Genomic DNA, 27,957 nt, shown 5'->3' with positions numbered 1-27,957 from the left:
AAGGGGTATGGGGTGCGTGAACAGCGGGTGCTTGCTGTGCAAAGGATATAACCCAGCGATTCAGGCAATGAAGGGGGACAACATGTAGCCGCATCGGGGTGATTGTCGTTACTTGGGCCACTCTCCGTATTGGGACCCTCTTCAAGGTTCAATGTAAAGCTGTTCCACAGCTCAAGCAGAAACTTACTGGCTTGATGCAAAACAACATGGTCAGGTTTTCTGGTTTTTTTTGTCTGAATTATAACTGTCCAGAAAGTACAGAAACATTCCCTACCTGCCTTAGGTATTTTTCCTTTTTAGCAACCAGTGGATTAAACAAAGTATTTGAGGCAAACATTACCTATCAACATGGTAGACCGCTAGCATTACTCCCCCACAACCTTTTAAAAAAAAAAACAAAAAACAAAGACATGCCCCCTCCCCCACACACAAAAAAAAAAAAAAATACAAGCGAACAAACAAACAAAAAAAAAAAACACAACCAGACAAATCCCAGCCATCTTTCTCAACATTCTGATGGGAGAGCTGCAAAAGTTGGTGCTGGCTATTCGGGATACAGTGCTGCTCTCCAAAATAAGTAGCTCAGTAACAATACTTCTGTGTAGAAAAGCACAGCAGGGCCCTGGGAGCACTCACCCTGCTGAAAGTGCTCGCCTGACAGTGCTGGGCAGGAGCTACGGTGCTGCTCTTATTCATTACCAGAAGGACAAAGATCTTAGCCATGGCCCTCCTGGATGCTCTCTGCCAACTGCAGTCAACCTTCCCCAGTTCCTCACCCAAACTGAACGGCTTCCAGCATTCCCTCTTTCAGCTGTAAAACTTTACTAACAGCATTTCTTCCTAGAAAAGGTTGCCACAGAGATTTGTTTATGTAATTAAAACATTCTGGGAGCCTCCAGAATCAGCACCAGTGCTGTTACAATTTTTAGCAAGGTTTTTAAAATTATTTATTTCCTGGTTACATCCAGAACCTTTGTAAAGAAGGAGAAACTAAAGCTGACTATGAAATGGAAAAAAAAATTCTCCAAGGGAAAGTTCTTCCCCTTTGGGGGGATCATATCACGACTCCATACCTATATGACTTTTGTTTGTGTGTTCTTAAATTCATGCAAACACATGTATATGCATTAAAACAACCTGCAGAAAGTCAGGAAACAGAGATCAAACTCCAAAAAGAAGTTTGCATTTCATTCATGTTTCTTCACTTCAGTGTGCACAGACACACACACACACAAAAGAAAGCGATACTCTACTTCAATAAAACCAGAAAGTAGTAAGTAACACCAGTTTAATTATCAGGGTGATGACTTTCAAAGGAGCAGTTTCCAGTAACACCACTTGGGTGTTTAAACACAGCAACTCCTAACTCTACGTATAGCACCTAAACCTTCTCACCAACTAGTAGTCTTGCCAGAGCAAGACCAAAGTACGTTAAGAAAGCGCCTTGGATGCGGACATCACTTCCAGAAACAATTTCTAACCAGTAAGTTAAACCTGCCCTTGTCTTTTGTGAAGACAAAACAGAATAGGGAAGATGGTACAGACTCACATTTGGGTTTTTTAAGCTGAGGTGTTGGTGAATCCTTCTTCAACTTAATGTTACCACCAGTTTTCAATGTGGCTTGTTCCAATTCAGTTGTAAAACAGTCCTCTTAAACTTCTACATAATGAGACGAACACAAGAGCTGGGGTCTCCCAAGCACACCTGTTGGGTTTTGTTTGTTTTTTTTTTTTTTTTGTTGTTTGTTTGTTTTTTTAAAAGAAAAGTGGAAGATGAAAAGCTGCATTAAATGTGATACGATTCCTTTTACCAGCAGTACATCCTAAGCAGATCACATCTTAATTCTTTTAGTAGCTTTATACACATAGGCAGATTAAATATAGCCTAATCACAATACATACAGTATACTGATCTTCTTTCCAGGATGGATGATTTCTAGCTCTTGTCCTTATTTTAGGAGTCAAACAACATACATGCATACACACCTGCTTTTTTCCTATACAAATTCTGCTCTAACTTCAGAACAACAAGGTAATTTCTATCACCTATAGAGGAACATAAAGAAACTTCTTTTCCTGCCACACTCATGGAACTCACCTCCCCAGTCCTGCTGCCCCCCCGTTTGCTCCTGCAGGCCGGGATGCGGCCGCCCTTCCTCGCCGCCACGACCGAGGCACTGTGAGGACTTGCTGCTGGCTCCCGTTCTCCATCACAACCCCCAGAGCTGCTTCCCCGGCTGCCAGCCCGCTGTCCAGCCCACTGCTCACCGCTGTGGCGATGGTGCGGCCGCGCCCAAGGCCTCGCCAGAGTCAGCGTGTACTACGGCCCTTTGCCCACAGCGCCGGCCATTTCATCGCAGAAAGCGATGAGGTCCCGGCGGGCCTGATGGGCTCCACTCCTCCCACCCAGCCTCCTCCTGCTTCCACCTCCCCCGTGCTCCCTTTCTGTGCCTGAGCTCGCTCACAAGCTCCGCGTCCACCCACACTGGCCTGTTGCCGTGCTGCCTGACCGCCTGCACGGGGAATGGGCTGTCCCTGGGCTCCGAGGAAGCTGTCTTGAAGATCAACCAGCTCTCCCGGGCCCCTCTGCCCTCCGGGGCAGCCGCCTCTGGGGAACTCAACAGGCCGAGATCCGCCCTCCTGAACTCCAGGTTTGTAATTCTGCTGCTCATCTCCTCTCAGGATCTTAAACTTCACAGTCACCTGCAGCTAAAGCTGCCTTATCCTTTACATATTAATCACCTTCTACTTCAATCCATGGAAAACAAGAGACAAAGTCTACATTGATGTTTAACAGTCTAGAAAAATACTTGCTTCTTAATCAGTAAAATGAGGTAATTGTGTAACTAACACAGATTTCACATAGCTGCTTTTATAAATGAAAAACAGGCAGTTTGAAATGATGGTGCAATATGATGAAATTAGGCTGACTTGGGAGGAGAAAGAAAAAAAAAAAAAAAAAGAAAAAAGCCAAAATCCCTCAAAAAGCTTACAAGATAAGATTTCATACTGGAGCCCTACTTCTGCTCCAAATCAGCAGAAGTCCTTGTAGTCCACAAGCAACATCTGCCACAACGTGTGGCAAGTACCAACCACGCTGCTCTACAGTACTGTGTACGACACCATGCAGCGTTCCATATCAGCTGGGAAATGAATCACCCACCACTGTATCCACAGGTTTTCATGTGAGGTCTACTCACACAAAAAGGTGTTTTTAAACACCTTTGTTTGTAGTTATCATACAGTGGTACAGAACTTATCCATTTTATATGCACAAAACAACTCTGCATACCAGCTAGTGAATCTAATTCCATCTTCCTTCTCCAAAGTGATCACTGTTTTACTTTTAGAATTTATGACTCTTGTCAGAAGAGGGAGAAGAACTGCTTTGTTTCTTTAAATAAAAAGCCTTTCAAGGATAAAGCGCAAAAGGTACCGTTACATTTGGCTTCTTGAACAAGAAAGGAAATTGGATCTTAATTTCAACTCAAATAAAGTATAAATGCGGTAGAGAACCCTTTCTGTGGTAACTTACCTACATTTCTATCTAAAACTGCACTACTTCACAATTTGCCAGGAAGGGAGAGATTTATTAGCACAGATTATGTTCTGCATACCATACTATATCCTCTTAAAACTTACTTCCTGATGCAGACATATTAAAGTACACAAGTTAACTGTTATGCCTACTTCATGCATAAAGTAGGATTATACAAATCAGACTCTATGCCACTATTAAAAGAATCTCTGGAGTAGGGAAGTAAAACACAACTCAGAACTACCGTGTGCTTCATTTATACAGAAAGACCACTTCATACCTACTGACATGTTTTAAAAAAATTAAGAGAGGCTTCAGTAAAATCTCTGTTAAATACAAGTTACTTCAGGGAAACCTCACAGTGAGAGAGAGCACAGGTGTCAAAGCACTACTCCCTTCAAGTATATTAATAAAATAAGAAGTATCATAATTCTTCAGTACAAATAAAAGACAATTATATTACAGTTGTCAAATGGGGAAAGCATGAACTTATTCTTGCCAAGAGTTACCTTGCCAACTGCTTAGAGAAAACATTATCTATTTTAATTCTTCCACAGTCTTGCAGCAGTGGTGAACTACTGGTGAATTAAGATGCAGCTGGTCTCAGGTGGAAGCACTCCTGCGGAGACCTGACAGATCCAGACTGTGGGAACCAGGCTAAACAGCTGACTGTGCAAGATGTACTCGGGATAGAGCATGGGTGGGACCGCTCCAAAGCCAGGGCACAATGAAGCGTGTTGTGAAGATTCTCCATGGGAACAAAACCTTCCTTTCTCAGAAAGATGGAGGAGTGTTTTCTGGCCTTTAGAACACATGGCTTCCTCAGCAACAAGAAAACATGTCAAAGCAACATAAGAAACTATTAATGGAATTTGAGAGGACAGTTATGCTTTCACTTGATCTTTTACCAAAAATATTTTAGAGGGTGGGGAGTAAGGTATATTTACAAAGCTTCTGTAGATTAACTAGTCTTCAATAACAATCCAGTATAGAACCACAAAAATTTGTTTAAAATTTAACACATAGTAACATCAAAACAAACAAATGTTTCCATGGAGACAGCTACCTAAATAAATGCTCACAATGGATCCAAGGCGTGACGTCACTCAGGCCTGCCTGCAACCATAGTAACATGCCAGTGTAAACAGAAGTATTTTTATTTTTCTATCTAATAATGTCATAGAATTAGCAGTTTTATGGCAGTGCTTAAACCATATTCCTGCAGTGCTGAGTGGTAACACTTCTAAAATAAGAGCAGAGGTATTTATATCAGGGCTATTACTATTACCATATTAGCTACATACAACAAGTGGAGTATGTGTATGGCATAGCTAAAGTATCAAATTTCCCAGAGCAGTTGTTGACCCCAATAAACAAAGACATTTAAGTTCCTAAGGCAACATGCCAGAATGCTGGTCAGAGATCAGGAACATCTATTCTTCTTGGGTATTCCTCTTTCCTTGATACAAAACCCCTGAACTTCTTAAGACTGTTGTGTCTCACTGTCTTGCTGGATTAAAGAGGAAGAATGCAGCCACATGTTGCTTTTCATACCAAATCCAGAACACTCTTCTGTGCCCTTCTCCTGTGTCACCAATGAGCTTGCTTTCTCCAAGGCAACAAGATTCACTGAACTCCTATTTGCACTCTGGAAGCACAACACAAGACACACAGCCTACAAACTTTTGCAACTCTGGAAGAGTAACATAAAAGAAAGAGTCAGTTAATGAGGAAACTTTCCAAGAAGGCAGGCAATTGTTTCAGCTGCTAAAAAGATACACATGGAATTCCCATTCTCTTGCAAACCATCTTCAAATGCTATTTCATGTCTGCAAGTTGTATGGCTCTAAATTCAGTAGACCCAGACTGCATTATCACTCTTAATTTGCAAAATATCAAAGAAACATGTCTATATAAGGCTCAGATAGTATGTGAAAAATGAATGCTTGGAATGATCTAATATTACCAACATATTTATACTAAACCCCTACATTTTAGCATAAGCCCAAGATGCAGGGAGGTTAGTATCATTACAAAATGTTAAAATACTATTTTTGGTCCTCTCATGGAAATTTCACACACAGTCATTTATGAAAACTTTTCTTCTCATAGAACATGACTCTGACTTATCCTTGTCTTCAAGCATGGAAGTAAATTTAGAGACCAGTTGAAAAAATTACTTCCTACAAAGTATTTTCAGGATTCTTTTTTTAACAATGAGAGGAGCAGATTTTTCAGAGAAGGGGTTGCTTCATTTATTCCATTTAAAGAGCAAAAGCTATCCTGATACCCAGTAGCAAAAGAGATTTTCATGTAACTTTAAGTAAGGAGCTAGCTTTGAAATTAAAGTTTACCCTGATACCTTAGTGTTACTGTTGTATGCAGTCCAATGAACATATGAAGAAAAGAGCCCAACATCTCAAATTTTGACTGTGAAACTATAAAATACAGTAAGGAAAGCTTACTACATAATTGCATTTACCGTTATGTACACTTTTGTTGCTTTTATTCCATTTTTAATAAATTTTATCCCATATGATATAGTAAAACTTTGTAATTAACTCTTCAAAATTTCTTTTGTTTTTCCAGGTGCAACGTATAGAAAGATAACAATATCATATCAGATGTCTTTACTGTATGTTTTTATAACCTACAAAAAAAAAAAATTACTTATTCTAGGAACAGCAGTCTATCCCAACTATATTGATGCAATCCAAGTATTTGGCAGAAATGTACGCGGCTTTCCTCTGATCTCTAGGGATGCAACTTATAAATATTCATATGTGAGGCTACTCTCACAAGTGGATTTTTCATTTCAAGTAATTCCATTGCAAAATTAATTGCTGTTTAATTTCCTGTATTTTCTGAGCTGACAACAGAAATTTTTTAAAATAGAAAAGCAAAAAAAGGGGGCAGAAAGGCATCTCTTAAATCCATTTTTAACACATAACTTATATAACAATCCACCAAATCAGAAGGATTTGTGAGACCCTTAGGAACCTACAAATTACTGTTAAAGAAAAATACGGGGGGGGGAGTGGGGGGGGAGGTGAGGGGGAAAGGAAATAAAGGAAGGAGAGGAGGGAGATCCTTTCTTACCAAACAGTGCAACTGTAGCAATTCTTCTTTCATGTCTACTACTGTGCATTCTTTGCATTAGATTATTCCTTCTTCTCATCCTAAAGTACATACAAATGTTGTGCTTACATGAAGGCCTCCAGTGGACCTTTTATGCAAGATAAATAGACAAATTACACTTCAGTCTGACTTGACATCCTCATGCAGACAGAAAACATCATTCTACACTTATTTTCTTATTCGTAACAGAGGTTCATCAGAATTTCATCAACCTTTATAACAATAAACTTAACCTAAAATGAACTCATTTCTGAAAGACAGACACATAATCCCATCTTTGAAGAAGTATCACAGACTATTCAAAACTCTCAGAAGTTTTGTTCACCTGGTTCAGCAGAGGTGGGAAGGGGGGTGTTGAGCCTACAAAAACATTCATTACTTCTCAGGGTTGAACTGATAAAATCTCTCCTGCGGCAGAAAAAGTTACCAATCAGAGAATAAAACACTTTCAGTAGCTCTTAGTTATATATCTCTGTTACTAATTTCCCTCTTACTTCACCCTCACTATCAGCAACACATAGTGCCTACCTATTTTGCCAGTATCTGTAGCAGAACAATAAATGAAGCCTGTGAAACTTAGCAAGACGACAAACATGGGTGTTATACAGAGACACGGTAATTCATAAATCCAAAGAACCATTCTGCTAGATGAATTATTTTCTAGTGTTTGAACAACACGTGCCATTGTCATAAACTGTAAGTATAGCCGGCCAGAAAACACACTCTGCTAAACATAGTGGCTTCCCATTAATAGACCCAACAGAAAACTTGTCTGGAAGTCCTACCACAACACTAGATGGTGATTGTAGCTGGGTATGGCAAGCATCTCTTATCTTTGGGTGTGTTCCCCGGCCAGACTACGACTGCCAAGATCCACCAGCCCCACCTCACTGAACCACTATGGCTGACCGTAAGAATCGTAGGCCAAAGTCCATCTCATGAGATGCAGTCTAGCTGAAGAACTTAAAAACAACAGTGAGGTACAGAGCCTTCTGCTACCTGTAAGCATTACTCTTATTGGGGCATGGAAGCAGTACTCTGCACTTTCTGGGGAGCTGAAGGTTCTTTTGTAGTGTTTAATGCTTTTCATTCAACACATGTAAGGAAAAACTTTGCTTGTAATGCTCTGCTGAGAAAAAGATGCTTGTAAAATGGAAATGAGTAAGAGTTTATATTTTATGACTATGTCTGTTTTGATGCATCACCAAATCCATCATTATCCTTTAGCTTAGGGTTAAACATGAAGCAAAAGAGAAAGCAAGGAAAAGCAGTTGTCTGAACATGCTGGAGAAACCCTGTATACTTAGCCCATACATAAGTCTCCTAAGTTACAGCACATTACTAACACTTGAGTAACTACAGCCATTAAATCCTCCCTTGTTAAAACTTAAAATACTGTATCTGAAATAAATGTGATCTAGACAAAATAAGAATTGCTGACATATGCTCTCAAGAATAAAAGTGTAAAAAAAAAAAAAAAACCAAAACCACAAAAGCAACACTTCAGAAAATGTGGAAGTGTACCTACCAAAAGTATGCACATGAAAAAGCAGACCTTCCTAATAAAGACAACAGATCTCAGATATTATAAGTTTCCCCATCTGCCATTTAAGAAGTATTAATTAAAAAATAAAATAATTTTAAGAGAGAAGAATATATAAAATACATGTTATATGTGCATGTACAGGTGAGGAATGAGCAAGTAATTAACAAATGATCAAAATAAAAATGCTTTTGCATTTGATGCAGTTATCTGCTGAACTATTAAATACTAGAGAGAGGAAAAGATGGCATGCTGCTTCTCAGATAAATGACACTTCAGAGCAGTCACGGGAGAAAGGCATGAGAAGCTGCTGAACAGGCACCTCCCCACAGAGGCTGCGACAAGAACCCCCGAGCTGAGACTGCCGAACGCTGCAGGGGGATGTGCCGACACTCCCCCGCAGCCCCACGTCCCCGCCACCTCACAGCCCTTGCCTGCAGAACAAGACTGGGTTCCTTCTGCCCCTGCAGGCACCAAAACTGATACTTCTTTCTATCTGCTGATCTTGCACAATTGTGTATGCCGTATCACGGGACCGTCCTATCGCTGACTTGCCCAGATACTGACATGAGAAAGTAGGGCTAAGATTTATTATTTCCTGTGATGACAGATACGGAGAAATTTTCAAGTCAATCAAAGCCAGAGAAAATTTGAAAATAAATGCCAGCATCGTCTATCATAGATCAAGAAAGAAACAAACAACCCTACAGCCTAAACATCCATTTCAAATAAGCTACTTCAATGATAATACACCTAACTCTGACAACATTACTTCCACAAAATACAATCAGGGACTCAAAGAGAAAGTGGACTGATACAAGAGCAAGAGGACTGGAGTGTGCGTGTATAGTGTTTTCAATTGCCTAGATGAGATCCCTGAGGAGAAAAGAAACATACAAAGAAAGAAATCAAATAAGTAATGTCATTCTAACTGTGCATGTTACACTGGACAACCTTTCAAGATCAAGGGCCTTTTCTTCTCTGCCTTTCTATGCTTTGATACACTCTAAAGGGTCAGTGCTCGTAGCAATTTTTCCCAACTACCCTTGTAAGCAACTCAGTTTGCATGTCCCCGCCAGCATCACACCACAGTAGTGGAGAGCACAAGTCAAATGAATGTTCCTACAAGCTACAAGTACAATTAAGGGACCCTTCCTTAAAGCACGTCCCTCAACACAGTGAGGTGTAAGACAATTTAAACAGATACTGTGGTAATATAAAGCAGAAAAGACAAGGCTATCAGATACTAGGGGGAGGAGGAAGGTGAAAATGATCCAATTCTATGCAGAAAGCAAGAACAAAAAAAAATTATTTGGGGCTTCATACAGAATATGCCAGAACAGTTGATTATCTTCCCTTGGATTTGGCAGGTTTCTGGATCAAGCCTGCCTAGATTTTCAATCTGAGGAGAAAGTTTCACTAAAGCTCCAGTCTGCTCCCAAGAACAAGCTAGGATCACTGAGATAATCCTAACCAATTAATCACAACCCTGGGTCTACATCAACAAATTCACCATCAGCATCCTGACTTTGTTCAGATATCCTTCAGGAATCATTTATTGCAGTTAGAAAACAAACAAACAAACAAACCAACCAACCAACATTTCTTGCAATAGCCTGCATTTGTCCCAATCACATCATACCTCTTTGTAGAGCTTAACACCTGTGACACTGAAGTCAGTTTAAGACAGCAGGACAGAAGCTGAAAGCCATCTCTTCACACAAAGCAACACAGTTTCATAACGGAACAAGAAAGAGATCGACTGTGACAACAACACACAGTGCCTCACAACATCTATAAGCAACAGAAGATAAATTTAAATGACATCTACAAAGCGTTGAGGAGACAAGGAAATGATGGCGGAAAGGAACTTACTTGATTTTACTGAAGACAATGTCGACGTCTGTGATTGTCACATTCTTCCCATCTATCACATGGCAGTCCTTACATAGCTTTGACCAGTTCTTCCCATGCATTTCTTTTCCTGTGGCTCTTGTATCACCATGGATGGCAAATTTTCTAAAGGCCTCTTCCAGAGCACTTACTTCTCCTGCCATAGCTCCCTCATGGGAGCTGTTTGAATCATAGGATAGTCGTTTTGCTGCTCGGTCCTTTGCTGGATCCGAAGGAGACTTTGGAGGAGTCTTATTCACAGGTTTGGTCGACTTCGCTTTATTGTCAGCCATTGTGCTACAAAGAAGAGGAGGGTAAACTCATTACATTCATTTGCAACAATGAACAATAGTTTATTTTCTGTTAAGCTACAGGCTACGGTCCATATCACACATATGAAGAACAAACAAGTGGTCTATAAAGTTAGCAAGAATTCAGTGTCTTCCACCATCAAACAACAGTCTATACGTAGAACCATGTGACACTCTGCCCATCTAGAAAAAAATTCTAGCATATTTAGAAAAAAAAAAAAAAAAAAATCAGGGAAAGGACATTCCAGAGTAGAGCACAAACCTAATTTCACCATCATTACATCGGCAAACAAGAGAACAATTCGTGTTGGGATTTGGTTGCTTTTTTTTTGAAAAAGTGGCAATCACCACAGTCACTCTACTGTCTTAAGTAAAAGTATGCCCTTTACATTGTAGACATTTCTACCTACTTTTATTTCTGAAAAAAAACAAGCAGCCCTTTATTTTCTGGACTGTGGCTTTTTTTTTTTTTTTAATTGAAAATGCAATGTTTTGAAATTGTAGCAAAAACATTACTGTTTTAATGCTTATGTTATATAATGTAAGGGCTAATGAGTAAAGAAGCCACAGAAATGCTTAAGACATTGCTCTCGTTAACAAAACCATTAATTTCTCAAGTTTGTGACCAAAGAATTGTAGCTGTGGAATTCACTCGGAATGAACACAGCCATGATGCAGGAGCACTGAGAAAGGCTGTCATTACTGCAGAGAACAACTGTTGGATTACCCTGTGGTTACGTAAAATAGATTTGCCTTTTAGACAAAACCTTAAACTGAGCAACAGAACGCTAAAGTTTTTTTTCTTTATGAAGACACCTGAAAATAATGCCTAACACGCCAGAAGCATGCCACAGAAGCTTTTGCCTTCTGCCCATCCACTCAGCTTGGCAGAAGTAAGAGGCACTGAAAAGCCAGAGGATAGGGTGCACTGTGTGCCTGTCCCAACAGCATGCAGACTGTTGCCCTCCTACAAATTTTAGCCCATAAACAGGTGCTTCGGGTATTAGAAGATCAGCAGATACTGGATGAGGGCTGGAAAGCCCACCATACTTACTTTATCCATTCTTCTAAAGTCACAGATGGACATATGTGCAACTAACATACGCAAAGATTAGTAAGTATTTCTAGTTAAGGCTTTATTTCTGCACCAGATAGAAAGTTCTTTTGGCTTATATACTGTACTTCAATGCATACTCCTCAGCAATGGAAACAATTCTAAAATTCTACCTCTTCCAGTCTTGCTTAACCTCTGTCACTTGAACAACCAAGGCATACCTCTTCCTGTATGCTGCAACAGAACCAACTACCTGCTATGCAGCAGTTACTGCTAAGCTTGTTGATTACAAACAACCTCGTAACAAAACCTATGGTGAAGGACCTTTGTTCTTCATGCTTGAGGAAAAGCAGCACAACCAAAGCACTACTGTCTGTTTTGAAAATATTCAACTAAATGCTTAAAAACCTTGATGTTTTTTTAAGCCTGAGGATTCTTCTGTTTTGTTTGCACTGTCAGCACAAGTTTTGGCCAACAAACCAAAATACCAAATTAAAATTAGTATGACAGGAATTTACTAATTGTAGCCTGAGAGTTCTAAGTGCACCTGTGAAATAAAAATAAAAACACAAAGGGGGAGGAAAAAGATTTTGAAAATTTAAAGTTCATTAAAAAGTTAAAAATGTAACCAATTCCCATTTCTATTTTCTTCACACCCTGCCTGCTCTCCAAAGAACAGCAATTTTACTTCAGTAAACTTTTCTGAAAGTCACCCAAGACTGAAACTCCAAAACAATAAGCACCCACAGTATATTGTAAGCTACTACAAGTATGACAGATGCATACATTTTTACCAAAATAGTGTCTAGATCAGTCTAAACTGTCTGAATCATCAGGCTATGCACATTATTTTGCTACCAAAACAGTGGTGAGAGAACGTAAGAAGAAAAGAATAACACTGCTCACACAATCTATGCAAAAAAGAATTATGTTAAAAATCAGATCATGAAATCTACGATCTACCTCCGTCTTTGAGGAAGCCTGACTTCCAAAAGCAAAAGTCTCTTCCAAGTTTGCACCATTTCAAATCCACTGGAGCTGGAAACTAGAACCAGAAATTTTCCAAGCTAACACTAACTAGCTAGGGAAAGACAGACAGACAGACAGACAGACAGACAGACAGACAGACAGAAAGACAGAAAGACAGAAAGACAGAAAGACAGAAAGACAGAAAGACAGAAAGACAGAAAGACAGAAAGACAGAAAGACAGAAAGACAGAAAGACAGAAAGACAGAAAGACAGAAAGACAGAAAGACAGAAAGACAGAAAGACAGAAAGACAGACAGAAAGACAGACAGAAAGACAGACAGAAAGACAGACAGAAAGACAGACAGAAAGACAGACAGAAAGACAGACAGAAAGACAGACAGAAAGACAGACAGAAAGACAGACAGAAAGACAGAAAGACAGAAAGACAGAAAGACAGAAAGACAGAAAGACAGAAAGACAGAAAGACAGAAAGACAGAAAGACAGAAAGAAAGACAGAAAGACAGAAAGACAGAAAGACAGAAAGACAGAAAGAAAGACAGAAAGACAGAAAGACAGAAAGACAGAAAGACAGAAAGACAGAAAGACAGAAAGAAAGACAGAAAGAAAGAAAGACAGAAAGAAAGACAGAAAGACAGAAAGACAGACAGAAAGACAGAAAGACAGAAAGACAGAAAGACAGAAAGACAGAAAGACAGAAAGACAGAAAGACAGAAAGACAGACAGAAAGACAGACAGAAAGACAGACAGAAAGACAGACAGAAAGACAGACAGAAAGACAGACAGAAAGACAGACAGAAAGACAGACAGAAAGACAGACAGAAAGACAGACAGAAAGACAGACAGAAAGACAGACAGAAAGACAGACAGAAAGACAGACAGAAAGACAGACAGACAGAAAGACAGACAGAAAGACAGACAGAAAGACAGACAGAAAGACAGACAGAAAGACAGACAGAAAGACAGACAGAAAGACAGACAGAAAGACAGACAGAAAGACAGACAGAAAGAAAGAAAGACAGAAAGAAAGACAGAAAGAAAGACAGAAAGAAAGACAGAAAGAAAGAAAGAAAGAAAGAAAGAAAGAAAGAAAGAAAGAAAGAAAGAAAGAAAGAAAGAAAGAAAGAAAGAAAGAAAGAAAGAAAGAAAGAAAGAAAGAAAGAAAGAAAGAAAGAAAGAAAGAAAGAAAGAAAGAAAGAAAGAAGAAAGAAAGAAAGAAAGAAAGAAAGAAAGAAGAAAGAAAGAAAGAAAGAAAGAAAGAAAGAAAGAAAGAAAGAAGAAAGAAAGAAAGAAAGAAAGAAAGAAAGAAAGAAAGAAAGAAAGAAAGAAAGAAAGAAAGAAAGAAAGAAAGAAAGAAAAGTAAGTACAGAAGAGAAAAAAGCAAAGTCTGTACTTTAATGTCTGTATAGGATATTAAAAACCAAAGTTACTCCCATAAGCAAGTAACAGGACAAAAGAAGGTGGTGAGCTGCTATAGTGCTAAAGAAAGGTATGTACAGGCCATACCATTTTGCAATTTTATCTTCTGCCAAATAAACTTTCCAAGAGATTTTTGGGGGATAGCCCCTTCTTGCTCTTAGCAATTCTGTCAAGAAGCTATACTCAGTGTAAATATCCTTGAAAGATACAACAATTGCACAGTTGACAAACTGTAAGCAAGAAAACAAAGATGCCACTCTGTCTCCTCTGAAATTAGAAAAAAACAACTACAAGCCTACATGTTTAAGTATCTCTTGAACAGAATCATTCTTTAGCCAGTGTCAGTGCCTTGCTGGCCAACTCTGCCTAATCCCATGTCACCCACAACCATAACTCCATGTTGCACAGCACAGCAGAAATGTTTTTTAAAAAGCAACTAGTGATTTCAAATTTTCTGATTCCAATTTTCTGAATCGTGTGATTTTTTTTTTTTTTTAATTACATTATTTTCTGGCCGTACTACCAGCTTATACCATCTTCAATATGAGAGCTGTATTTATTGAAAATGTTTTTTACTTACTTTCAGTTGCTAATAAATTCAAAGTTTATAAACCTGCTACAGGAAAAATATTTGGCCTTGAGAAAGGTCGTTCACTTCCAGACTTAGTTCTCTCAGACATCAATAAATGAACTTTGTATTGGGGTGTTATGAGTAGTTCTGGGCCAGGGGAGAACATGACACACTATAGAAAAGGCTTTGGTTTTGAATGATTAAATCTGGTATGCAAAACAGGCTCATTTCAAAGAAATCCTCACCATCGAAAGCAGAATGTCAATGATAGATTAAAATTAGGGCTCTGCTTGGTTGCCAAAAACTCCTTTCCATGTTGAACAGTAATTACAGTTTACTTGTTAAAATCCCAAGTAACAGCATGAAATTTACTCATAAGAAGCTACCTGGTTTATGAAAATACTGACCTGGCCTCAACTTAAAATTCTGTTTCTTAACACTACAAACAACACACTCTGAAAAGAAACATACTCATGAATATACTTTATTAGAAGGCAAATAAATGGAAACCATGAGATATGAAATCAGATTTTTAAGAGGGTCAGCTCCTTTAACTTCTTTTAGTGATTAGAGATGAGGAAGGAGATCACACCACGTTGAAGAAATGATCTGTTAAAGAGAAATACAGAATAACCTGTTTGCCAAAAATTCAAGCTCAAATGCAGTTTTGAGTCTTCCTTATCCTTCTTTTCCCTGAACAAGGGGATCAGAAGGTGCTTGCTAGCTTCTGCTAGAAGTAAAGGTTAGCAGTAATTTGGAGAGGGGCCACAGCAGGGTGATGGGTAGAAGTGATGAAAGAGACTACTCTAAAATACCAATTCTAAATTTCGGTAAAACAAAATTAAGTCACTGTTCAAAAGCGTGAGCTGTGCAGATACCAACTATAACAATTACAGCTAACCAAAGAAACGCCGTTCATCACCATTCAAAAAGTCTAATATGCACACAGTGAGATAATACTACATTTCCAGAGCCAGCAGAGGGAAGGAAGGCCGGACTAGCCAGCAATCCCATCCTCTCCAAACCCCACTGGCTCCAACCTAGCAGGTCCACATCACTAAAAGTAGCCGTATAAGACATTAAGAAAGAGGTACAAGCAGATGCTAGAATTCAGAAAGCTTTGTGAAAGAGCTACTGTCCCAAAAAAATGGAATTCCAGAAATCCACTGAATATTTAGACAACTAGGTGGTGTGTTATGAACTGCTATAGCCTGTGTCATGTAACACTCCTTTAGCATCATGAAAAAATACTTATTGTCCCTTCTCTCACTGTGCAGTAGGTAAATAATACAGCACATTACAGCAGGAAAACAGAGACATCTATACAGACAGAGATTAATCTAGGGATCAAACTGACTGAGGTCATGACTAACTCATGCTAAAATAGACTGAAAGTGCAGATCTGTATTCTCAGCACATGCCTAACACATTAGAAAAAGTTTTCTCGTATCCTCAAACTTCCTTTCAGCCACAGACTACGATACACACTCATCTGCAGCCAGACAGCTGGAAGAACTCCCCAAGATACAGTCACATTTTAATCTGGATTCTTCCAAAAACAAGGGGACAAGCAGCTATTGTTTCCGTGAATTCCAGTTGCTCATTCTCTATAGCTGCATGAACACCAGGTACATATAAATAAGCCCAAAGCCTCAGTCCTGACCAACTATCATCTCTACTGGAAGATTTATATTAATTTATCCACATTCTCTCCAGGCGTCAACATATTGCAGGAATTCTGGTACAACTTTGATTCAGATTTGGGGGAATTGCTCTTAGAAGTAATCCATCTCTCTACACCAACAACAGAAACCTGAAGACTTACTAAAACCCGGGGTATTTTTGCCAAACAATTTCAGCAGCTTTTGTAAATCTATGGAATATGCATGTATCCTACCGAGTCAGAACTTCCCTGCCCTGTCCCTGAGAACTATACATGGCTAATCTGCTCAGGTGGTGCAGATAGCTTAGTATTTGCAGCAGGAGTCAGCCTCACTGCCATGTCACACACACTGGGAAACCAAAGCAGAAGGATGAAGAAACACATCTGTTCTGCTGCCAGAGTCCCGAACGTAACGAGGACCCTGGGACCCATACTCTACACTGCTTTAATTATCAGGCCACATAAAGCAGGTACATGATTGTGTGGAATGCTCTGAAGAACCAATGTTCTCTGACTCTATGGAGGAAATAGAAATACAGTCTCACCAGCTACAAATGCATTAACCCAGTTTACAATCTCCACACCAAAAAAATGCTTTTCAAAAAAAAAAAAAAAGAAAAAAAAAATCAACAGGAAACTATCAAAAGTGTAAATGCCTAGCTTTTTGGGCTACACCATGTACTTTCTCATCTGCTTTGCCTAGCTTGCCTCTAGCATGCTAGAAATATTCTGTCCCAATACAAGTTGTTTTCATTTGCAGCAAGTACTACAAAACCAGTTCTTAATGGAAGTCTTCCTGGAGCATTAACTGCCACAGAAATAAGAGTGTATTTGTCTAAAATGGCACAAAAGACTAGAACATTACAGTAAATACTTATTACAGCCTCAGATACAATCCAGATAACAGAAAAGGCAAGTTATTTTTAAAAAGTTTGTTCCTTAGAATATTTACCAACCACGGATTGGCTAAAACAGGGTCAAAAGTCCTGTGAACTAAGGAAAACTTTCAGTTCTAGCTTTGTAATAGCATAAAGCATCCAAGCATCAAGCAGACCTCTGTTCAGGAGACTGCTGAGATTAATGAATTTGAAGAAAAGATACAATGGCACAGTTGCAATGCAATAATGCTTTCACTAACTTCTACTCTTTCCTGTAATGCTCACCTTTGCATATGCCAACCATGTTTCTCACACACAACACATAGCTCCATTGCAACTTGGGACACAACTCCACAAGACTACAATGTTTACACTGAGCGTCAGTGTCATCCTCTAGCTAAAATCCAAAGTCTGCATTGTAAATTCCTCATCTTGAGCTCAAAGACAGCAACTTGGATAAAATAGCCTTAAAATGGAGTATCTGCTCAAGTTCTCAGTCTTAGCCCTGATCCCTCCCTCAGCTCTTAACCCCTTCTACCGTGTGTCCCAGGCAACTAAGCAGCAAGAATCTATAAATTCTGACCTTCACTTCCTTCTGTTCTGCAATTCCCTTTGCTGCTGTTTTTATGCAAACGGTTCTGCTTTGGTTACAGTGACACCATAGAGCTTTGGCCACAAGGTAGAATGGAGATGGTACCCTAACTGTACCCTAAATATCCACCAAGATATAATCCAAAACAGAGATTCCCCAGACAGTCTTTCTGCAAGCTCCTTGCCACCCAGCAATTCTGTTGCACCTTTTGTCTCCATGATCATGAGAATGGCAAGCAGGTAATCCACAGCACAAACCCTAGACTCATAGGCAAAGACACTGTTCTACTGTCTGCAAAATGTCACTAGCAGGTTAAAAATGAATGAACACACTTTCAAGCGCTCTATTCCATTTTTGCTAGTCCTTAAGCCAAATATAAGTATGCAGGCTTTCCAATACTCTTGCCCTTTGTAATGGGTATTCAGACCAAAAAAATCACTAGCTCTTGGGCAAATTTCATCTAACTGATCTTCCTTGCATCCTCATCTTCCAAAGGGAGGTAAATAGAACAGATTACTCTGAAAAAGCATCTATACATCTATTTAGTCGGCCACAAAAAATAGGATTCTACATTCAGACAGATAGCATCTCTCATGCATGTGATCACAACAGACATTTGAATCAATGCTCAAGAAAATAGCCAGAAATCTACAAATTTTATTGAGAACTAGAAATAAGGTAGGGGCAAAGGAGAGAGATGGTGGACCCCTTGCAATGCAGTTAACACAGCCAGCAAGTTGAGATAAGTCTGGTATCACATAAAGATTTGAAGAACCGTATGTTGTTAACATTAACCATTTTACTTCTGTTTTAACCTCACAAGAAGTTTCCTACTTCTGCACTATTCTCTTATAAATGCATCAGCCTCAATGTCTCTACACATATATTCTCAGCTCCTCAGCCTAACCAAACTACCAGCCTTTCTAAAGGTATTTCTTAGATGGTTTTAAACCAGAAAGGTCATTGGCTTTTAGAAAACAGGCATTCTACAAAGAATTCTGTCCATAGGCACACAACCTAGTAGTTTTATGTCAATTGTTAACTGTTTTTATCTTCCATTCTCCTGTTAATCATTCCTGCACATCAAGTGTTGGTAAGCATGCAAGCGCTTAAGGTGTAATCTCTATCAGAGTCTGGTTTTGCACTGTTGGTAAAACCTATCCACTGCATCACAAATAGTTGCCATCCAATATTTCTTAAGATGTTCCAGCCAATCCAGAGCAAAAAAGAAAGTAGCTTTTCAATGAGCACGAGAGGTGCCATTTTTATGAGTGAGTCGGATTCATAACGTTATCAAACTGTACAAGGCATCTGAATTTGCCTGACTGCATCTGTTTCACTTTAGTACTTGATCTAACTTCCTCATGTTTTAAAAATGTTACAGAATTGCAGTTAAAAGGAATTCTCATTTATTTTCTGTCTGTAATTATTTATGCCAAATAAAAACAGCAGAGACAAAGTACAGCAGATGGAATCTTTTTCCCACATTTTTGCACAAACATTCAAGCTGAGGGAAGGGATAAACAGCTAGAGAAACGAAACGGCCTCCTAATAAAATGCAATGCTTTAGACAATGATCTTAAAGCTTCCCTTAACCTTCCTTCACAGCTTTCAGTAGGAACCACAGTTAAGGCTTTTCTCTTCTGAGTTTTGCTCTGGGCGTATTTCTCCAGATGTGATGCTGAAGTGAATGAGATCCATGCGCTTTCCCTAGCGCGTAATGCAGAAGGAAAATAAGCAGGGCAAAACAAAGCTAACACAACTCTATCTACATTTAAACCCATCTTTACTCAAAGAAAATTAAATCCTTTCATAGGCTTTATGAGGAACTGCATGGTTGAACCTGAAGTTCTTTTAACAATATACATTTATCTAGCACTATGGACAAGGGCAAGGCTAGATCTTACAGCTGCATTAAACCTTCAGCAGGGCACACACAGAGTAACAAAATAGGTGGTTACTCAAGTTATCCAATGTTTCTCCTTAGCAAAACTGTATTTCAGACTGTGATGAAGTTACATATGCCATTAAAGGAACAACCTTAGAAAACACATTACCAAGCACAGAGATTATTTCGACTGCTGACGAATGGCTGTTAACTGTTCTATTTCTAAAAACTATTGCTATCCACCTACATAGTTACTGCAACAACATCACTTACATACAAAACTAAGTTTAGTTCTTAGTAAATTACATTTCTTTGATCCCCAGAACCACTTCATCAAATATAACTTTTATATAAGCATAAGTGAAGCACCTATACACAGACATACACATCTTTATCAGCAATAGTTCTTCTAGAACTTTTTTTCCTTGTAAGAGACACATGCTTACCTGACAACACTTAAAACCACACAAAAACTCCTTATCTAACTACAGAACTCCTAACTGTCCCTACAATATATTGTAATACCACCGTGTCACTTACACAAGGTTTCAGCTATGAAGGTAAAACCATAAATACAGGCATCCATCACATATTTATGTACTGGTGAACTCTTATTGTGAATTTTTTTCCCATTATGTGGCTAATCCCATTTGAGGGTTCCACTTTGTACGTATTCATCCTGAGCTCTGCTGGGCTGCTATCGTTGCTAGATGAAGAAATAATCTGGATACAAATATTCTGCAATTCCACGTACAGGTAAAGATACAAGCCAGTGACCAGAACAGCCTTCACAGAACAAAGTGAATACGACACTGATTAAAGCACAATAAAAGAGGAGTCTCAACTGTTTAGATGAGGTATTTTTTCATGGTGCATCAAAAAAAAACATTTGGGAATCACAGATTCAAAAATTCGGGAAGACAACAGCTGCTCTCCACAGTAGTTTGTCATACAGTTAATTTACAGCTCCAAATAACATGCTGGGCCTATCATCACTTTTGGATTAGCTGAGTACAGGTTCCCTGACGTGTAACATTACACTTGTAGAGCTTGCTTTGCCTCATTTCTTCGTCTACTATATATTGTCCCCTCCTGCCACCCTCATCCAGAGCAGACTGCTAATTTGAACTTTGGTAGAACCCTTTCAGAATATTTCTGCAAAAGCCATGAGTACTGAAGATACACTCCAAGAAAGGAGATCAGAGGTTGTACAGCAAGTAGATCACTTCAAACACCAGTAAGACGGAGGGCTTTGTGTACCACCTACAGGTAAAAATATCAAGAGAACCAAGTTGATGTTATTGACTGGGATAGAATTAGATCAAAGAAAAACTGAGCTAGCAGATTTACTGGCCTTGAAAGCACTGTAAGTTTTAATAGTCACAATGCATCACCTCTAATCAAAAAACTGGAGATGCTGGAAGAGCTACAAAATTATGAGGCAAGATGTTTCATGTTAGAGAGACTTCAAGAATTCCACCAATGTATTTTGTCAGGTGTTAGAAGTCACTTAAGGGAGGTATCCAAATAACCTTTGTAGAGAAACTGCATCACATACTAAATGGCTCTTTACGGTCAAAGATATCAAAAAACTCAACAGCTGAAAATTCAGGCTACACTAATGTAAATTAGAAATAAGACCTCCTTAAGGAGACACAATCAACCACTGGAAATATTAAAGGTAACTTCCAAGAATAGCTGCAAATACTTCACATCCTGATGTCAGCACATTAGACTTCATTTAATACAGAACATACACTTAGTCAAGCATCTCTGAAAGACAGACTTTCATCAAATGTATGTTATTGGTCTCAGATAACAAACTGAAAATAACTAATACATGCATCAGATTAGATTGTCAAAAGATCCCTTACGTTAAAGTCTGATGCTTCAGTTTTGTCTGAATCCAAAAAAATAGACTGAACTCTAAGTACAGATGTTTTTCAACTACTCACAGCCCAGTACAAAACAGAAGGGAAATACTTCCCTTGCTAAATCATCAGTAAATATTTTCACACCTATAAGCTCCTGTAAGATGAACTGTTTGGGTACTGGTCCTTCCACCAGTGAAATCAGATGAGACAGGCAGACACAGATTTGGTTTTAATTTAAAAATAAGCAGTCATCAACAACAAAAGAACACTTTTGTGAGCAAGACCTCTTAGCACTTGAATTTCCATTGCAAGAATTTCCTTAGCACTGATCCAACAGAACGCCAAACCTCAACTGTGCATTTAAGAACTTGTTTGAACTAGGACTACATCCCTCAAAGATTCAAGCCAAAACTGTTACATCCTTGACTTTTTTTTTTTTTTCAAGTTTCTCTGTGCTTATTTTGCTGAATGCTCCAATATTTGAACATTGACACACAAGTATATTCTTGAGATTAGCCAAACTGGGCAAAAATTAACTTTAAGACAGTTGTACTGCAGATTCATTTTTGTCTTTTCATCTGCCACATAATACAGTAAAGCTTTGGTCTATATACTCTCGGTTTCTAGCTCTTTTCTTTCTATGCAGGACAAGGTAAGTATCACACACTTGGGACACTATGAGGCTAGGGAAATATGAGGAGGAAAAGAAAAAGAAGCGGGAACTTTAAAACAACTGACAAGAGTAAGAACCTAAGACTTCTACACATTTGTCTTAGAGTCCTGACACAATTAAGTTTCCCTCTTAGCAGGAGCAAACTGAATTGCCCACCCACTACCCGTGACAACTAACAAGAGAAAACCTTCCCATCTGTTTTGATGGATATAGCACAGCCAAGAAAAATGACCAGCACAAAAATCACTCTGTTTTGCTCCATGAGCACTCAAGATGATCGCTCGGTCAGAAAAAGTGTCCTGAGACCTGAGCAGGCTACACTTACTTGTCCCACACCACATCCTACAGGCCCTGTGTGCTCAGGGCATATTTATATCAGGGTATTTTATCAACAACATCCTCTCAAGGTACACTTACTTTCACTAATATCTCAGAGGATTCCAATAACCAGACTATACTGCAATGGGAAATTCTTGCAGTACTTCTATGAAGGGGCAATTGGGGATGGGCAGGGTGATGCATTCACTACAAAAATTTTTTTCTGCTGAAAGAAAAGGTGCATTTGCTAGGATGTATTTTTTGTGGGTTTGGGCACATGAGGGAGATAAGAAGAAGAGGGAGCTAAAACAGCTTATAGAAAACATCGGGGAAAAGGCAATCTGATTTCTCCTGAGTCACACTTTGATTTTTGAAATGAAAACTGCATTTCAAAATTTTTACCTTAAATGGTAAAAATTAAGTAGCCTGAAGGTAAAATGTTTCATATTGGGTTGATTTAGATTTTTTAAATTTTATTTCAACTTTCAGCATTTAGTCAAGTACATTTAAAAATCCCCCAAACCAAGCCCTTATACACATGTTCCAGGAGTGCCCTTTGATACCAGAGCTTCCCTCAGAGAACGGTGCAAGTCTTACATTAAGTTCTACAATTCCCTTTGCTCTAACGTACAAGGAGAAAATACATAGCTGGATAATGCACACACATGTACAAATGCAGCCTTCTTAACAACAGCTGCATTACCTCTTTGTACCACTTAGAGTGTCTTGTTCTGCATTTTCCATCACAATATTTTGGGGGCCAGACCCAAGTTTTTGTTCCATGGTTATATTGTACCTAAGACATTGGTTAAGGTCCCCAATCACAGCTCCTGGACACTATGGCAATACAAACAGTAAGCAAAACTAACTGGCAGAGGCACCTAAAAGCTCTTATGCCCATAGCAGTCATGCCAGTCTGGCAGAGAAACACTAGGCGTGAAAATTATATACCTGTATTTAATTTCAGTTATGCACAGCATAAAAATGGACTTTGAAGGAAGAAAAAAAAAAAAAAAACAAAAAAAAAAAACACACAAAACTGTTTGTTGCTTGCTGAACAGTCCATCTCATTTATGCAAGGGCTGCAAGCAGTACGCATGTACAAATAGAAAGGACATGACATCATCCAGTCACTACACCATAGGAAAGACTGCTCTTCATAGTGATACATGCTTGTGAATACAGTCACATTTTCACACTGAAGACTTACAAAATCGACATATGCAAAGGAAGAAAAATACGTGATACTATTTTTATTTCAGCTTCTCCTCTGAAAGCAAGTTAATCAAGTTTAAACATTGTACAGTTTATGCTCTAAAGCATTCTGAAATGTATTAAGGACAACCAATAGCCTCTACCTATAATCAAAAAACACTAAACATAAAAACATAAATTGACATAACTGCTTGCCTCCCTCTTAAAAGAGCCTTTTTTTTTTTTTTTCTTTCAGATTAAGCTCAAGGTACAAGAAGTAAAAATAACTTCTATCATACTGCTGCCTACAGAAAGTAACTGGAGTGAATATACCTACTATAAAAATTAAATAAAAAGACATTATTTTTCCCCCACAGTCAATGCACAGTTTAAATTGGGCACAGAAACAATTACTTGCTGGATATATATTTCCATTTATAAAGATCTTTTCTTAAATTTACAAGGGTCAAGTGCAAGCACTGCAGGAGATTCCTATGTGAACTTTATCTGCAATTTGATCCTTGCATGGCATGCTGTCTAAGCATTACACTGTACTATGATTTAATACTGGACATAGACTTCAGCAGTTACAAATGATGGACTATTTAAAGGCATATGACTCTGACCCAGAGAGGTACGAAGAACATTCAAAACAGCACTTTATTTTGGTTTTAGGAGGGGTGGGGTTGATTTGGGGTAGGGCCTGAAAAAAAAACTAATTTGAAAAACAGGTGTCTTATCATGACAGGATTAAAAAAAATGGCCATTGACAATTTAAAAATAAATCAACTGTATACATCCGATAAACAGTGATGCTATTTTAAGCCTGAGACTATGAAAAGCGTATAGGCAACTCTCCGTTTTTCCCCCAGGTTTTCACAGCTCTGGAAGGAAAAAAAAAAATAAATAAAAATCACCAAACCTTCATGTTTCATTATCATGCTAACACTTGCCAGCCTTCTAAAGCATGCTATTTAATGATAGTAGTTGAGGAAACAGTGTGAAGGCTCAGTGAAAGTCAGTGAAAACAGCCTCATATCATGTGTTTCATTTCAGGCTGGTAGTTGGGTTTTGTCTCTCCTTTTCTTTTTAAATAAACATCAGCCGTTATGCAATCCTCTGTAAAATCTCCCCCCCTAAACCTGCAAAACATGAACAGGGAAACCTGTAGACCCTGCAAAACATGAAGACGGAAATTGCTTGTCAGCAGCATCTACTGCAAGATTCAAAGCTGTCACCATTTAAGATACACGATTTCCACGTGTGCATTCAGCACCTTACAGCGCACACCCAAATTCCCCGTGGAAGAATTTCACGCAGGTATAAGAGCTTTTACCCGGGATTGAAGAAATACTTGCGACGGCTGCTGGTTTGGGGGTGGGTGGGGGTGTATTTGTTTTCAAGCTAGCTACTCGGAGTCTCAGATTAATCCCCAGGGGTTTGCCTCGTCTTGTTTTTTCATCCTAGAGGGCTTTATACGCGAGGGTGTTACACTGCAGTCCCTAAACGGTCTCCCACACCTGATGCGGGTTTTCACGGAGGACGCCACACAGGGAGCGGTTCTCAGAAACAAAGCTCCTTCAGCTAACACTTGGGCGTTTAAAAAGAAAAGAAAAGAAAAAAAAAAAAAAAAAAAAAGAGAGGCAAGGCAAACTGTCTTTACCCATCCACCTCCATGAAAGGGGGACCTGCTCGCTCTGCGCGACACCACGAAGCAGCAGCCGCCGCCGCCGCCTCCCGCGCGTGTGCGCAAGGTGGATCGATCCTTCCCGCAGCTCCTCCGGGAGCCGGAGCCGGGCCTGCCCGCCGCCCCCCAGCATCGCCCGCCCCCCGGCCTGCTGCCGCAGTGCCGCCAGCAGCCGGGGAACACCCCACTTTCCCCCCACCCCCCCCCCCCAAAAAAAAAAAAAAAAGCCAAAACCAACCGTCTCCCCTCACAGATTGCGGCCGCGCGTCTCCTCCCTGAGTGCGGCGGGAGGGGGGACGCGGCTGCCGGGGCCCAGCCCCGACGGGCAGGCGAAGGAGAGGCAGAGCTCGACACCGAGCCCCCCCCCCCCCGCCTCCCCACCCCGGGGACTGCGTGGGGCAGCAGGAGGGAAACGGGGGAGACAGCGAGGGGGTTAATCCTGCGGAGGAAAGCCGCCGCCTCGCCCGCAGCCCCCCGCGGGCGTTACATAACGGCGGCGCAGGGCAACGCGCCCCTTTGGCGGGGGAAACGGAGGGGGGCGGGGGGGTGACACCCCACCGGCGGTACCGCGGGCAGCTCCGCCAGCGACGCCCCCCCGCCCTTCGCGTCTTCGCTATCCGCACAGAAATCAATTAGCCGGCGTGCTAATGAAGAAGGGGGAAGAGGGCAAGAAACACCCACACCTCCACTTCCCCCTTACCCCACAAAAAAAAAAAAAAAAAAAAAAAAAAAAAAAAAAAAAAAGGGGGGGGGGGGGGAGGCGACGCTCGCCTACGGGTGCCCACTCACCGCCGACTCTCTCCCTCAGCCCTCCCTGCCGCTCGCCCGCGCTCCGGCGCTCTCAGCAGCCCGTGTCAAGCCGGCGCGGCGGCTCCGGCAGGCCCCGCCCCCGCTGCCCGGCTATTGGCGAGCGGCCCGCGCCGCTCGCCCCCCCATAGGCCGGGCGGGCTGTCCGGCGGGCGGCCGCTCCCGCCCCCACCCCCCCCCCGCCGCCACCCGCGGAGCCTGAGGTAATGAATTAGCGCTGGGGGGGGAGCGGGGTGGGGGAAGCGGTTGGTTTCGCTGCCTTAAATGGCTGGTTATGGCTGTCGGCGGCTCTGCCCGCTCCTCGCCGCCCGGTCGCAGGTGGGCAGGGGCAGGTGGGGGACAGGCCAGGCCGGGACTCCCCTCGCCGGGAGCTGGGGGCCATTCCCACCCCCCCCCCCCCGGGTCTGGCTGTCGGGGGGGGTCGAGGGCAGAACCAGCAGCTTCCGCCATCTCGGGAATCCCGTTCCCTCATCCCCACAGAGCCTGTCGGTCTCTGGCAGGTGAGGGTTGCGGCTCAGCTACGCTTTCAGCTGTGGTTGTCGATGTAAAGTGAAGAAAAATCAAGTGAATGACTGGGCTGCATAGGGCAGAAGGTGCCCCCTAAAACTTCCCTCTTGCCTAGGAGCAGGCCCGGGGTTGGCATGGCGGAGGGGTGCAGCCCGCTACCCTGACCCCATCCAAAACGGCAGAGACGGTGCAGGAGCCAGCAGAGGTGGAATGAACTGTTGGGCCTCCTCATTCATTAATTTATAACAAGGCTCCAGTGACCGGGCGGAGCTTGGTGGGCCATAACTTGATAGCTGCTGTGCTGGAACCAAGTTAAAGCAATCTACCTGCAGAGGTGAGGGAGAAGAGCAAAAAGATCCAGTTAATGTGCAACAGAGTCTCAATTTTTCGAATGCAGGATAGATACACAGCTAGCTTTTAAAAATTATCAGATACCCATACTTCCTTTTAGATGTATAGTAATATATAAACTATTATAAAACCAGTTTATAAACTCTTACTTCAGTTTCTTAAGGCAATTATTGAAATGACCCAGAATGTCATAAATGCTTTACAGCCCCTTCCTATTAGGGTTGAGTTTGGCTGCCCTACCGATGGAGGGTTTTGTGGTAGCGTATGGCAAATGCACATGTGATCTCTCATGAGAGGACAAACCAAAATCATGTTGTATTTTTTTTTCGAAGTTTCCTCCTTTACCATGCCAACACAGAAAACCTACCCTTTATGAAGTCTGAGCTGGCTTGAGGCTCAAGAGGAGTCCCTACCATACAGCTGAGAAACAGGTTAAGACATGTGCAGCTTTAAATCAGAGCCTAGCTTTGAAGGCAAAAATGAATGCAATACAGATTAACATGAAACAAGGTGTAGTAAATAGCCCAGTGGAGACTCTTCTCCTAATGTTTAATATGGGGCTGGTCCTATACTATTTTCAATTATTTCTCCCATTCCACACAGTTAATGTAATTTTCTGTTTCTCTAATATAATTTTACATCACAAACCATGCCATCCATCTTAGAAAACATGCAGAATCAGAATGACCCTAACTTGATTGTGTGATAGAACTCAGACAAATTTTACTATTTGTGGTTCAGTTGGAAAAACCAAAAAACAACGAAGACACAAACTTCATATAATCATAGAATGGTTTGGGTAGGAAAAAGACTTTAAAGGCCATCTAGTCCAAACCCCCTGCAATGAGCTGGGACATATTCAGGTAGATCAGGTTGCTCAAAGCCTCATCCATCTGGCTCAAGAGTTGTGGATAAAGAGGTTGCCAGTGAAGACTGACAGCAGGATGAGAGCCTGTGAGCACAATGCCATTGTAGCTGGAGTAAAAAGGCTTCAACAGTAGGCCCCCCTTGATCGGGAGGCCTGTAGTAGACACCAACCAGAAGGTTCCCTTTGTTGCTTCGGTCTCTT

At 40.6% G+C, this 27,957-nt stretch overlaps 1 protein-coding gene across 1 annotated transcript in view; it reads right to left on the bottom strand.

The window, feature by feature from the left end:
- Positions 1-26,101, bottom strand: part of LOC104367257 (tubulin polymerization promoting protein) — a 70,669-nt gene extending 44,568 nt beyond the window's left edge. The window contains exons 1-2 of the mRNA XM_042806803.1: positions 26,013-26,101; positions 10,095-10,409 (exon numbers count right to left, since the gene is read on the bottom strand). Of these exons, the coding sequence (XP_042662737.1) occupies positions 10,095-10,405 (311 nt within the window). The 5' untranslated portion in view covers positions 10,406-10,409; positions 26,013-26,101. The remainder of the gene's footprint in view (positions 1-10,094; positions 10,410-26,012) is intronic.
- Positions 26,102-27,957: the final 1,856 nt, after the last annotated feature.

Source organism: Tyto alba, unplaced genomic scaffold (genome assembly GCF_018691265.1).
Source record: "Tyto alba isolate M040663 unplaced genomic scaffold, T.alba_DEE_v4.0 Super-Scaffold_48, whole genome shotgun sequence".
NCBI classification, from domain to species: domain Eukaryota; kingdom Metazoa; phylum Chordata; class Aves; order Strigiformes; family Tytonidae; genus Tyto; species Tyto alba.
This window is presented reverse-complemented; position numbering and strand designations above follow the sequence as displayed.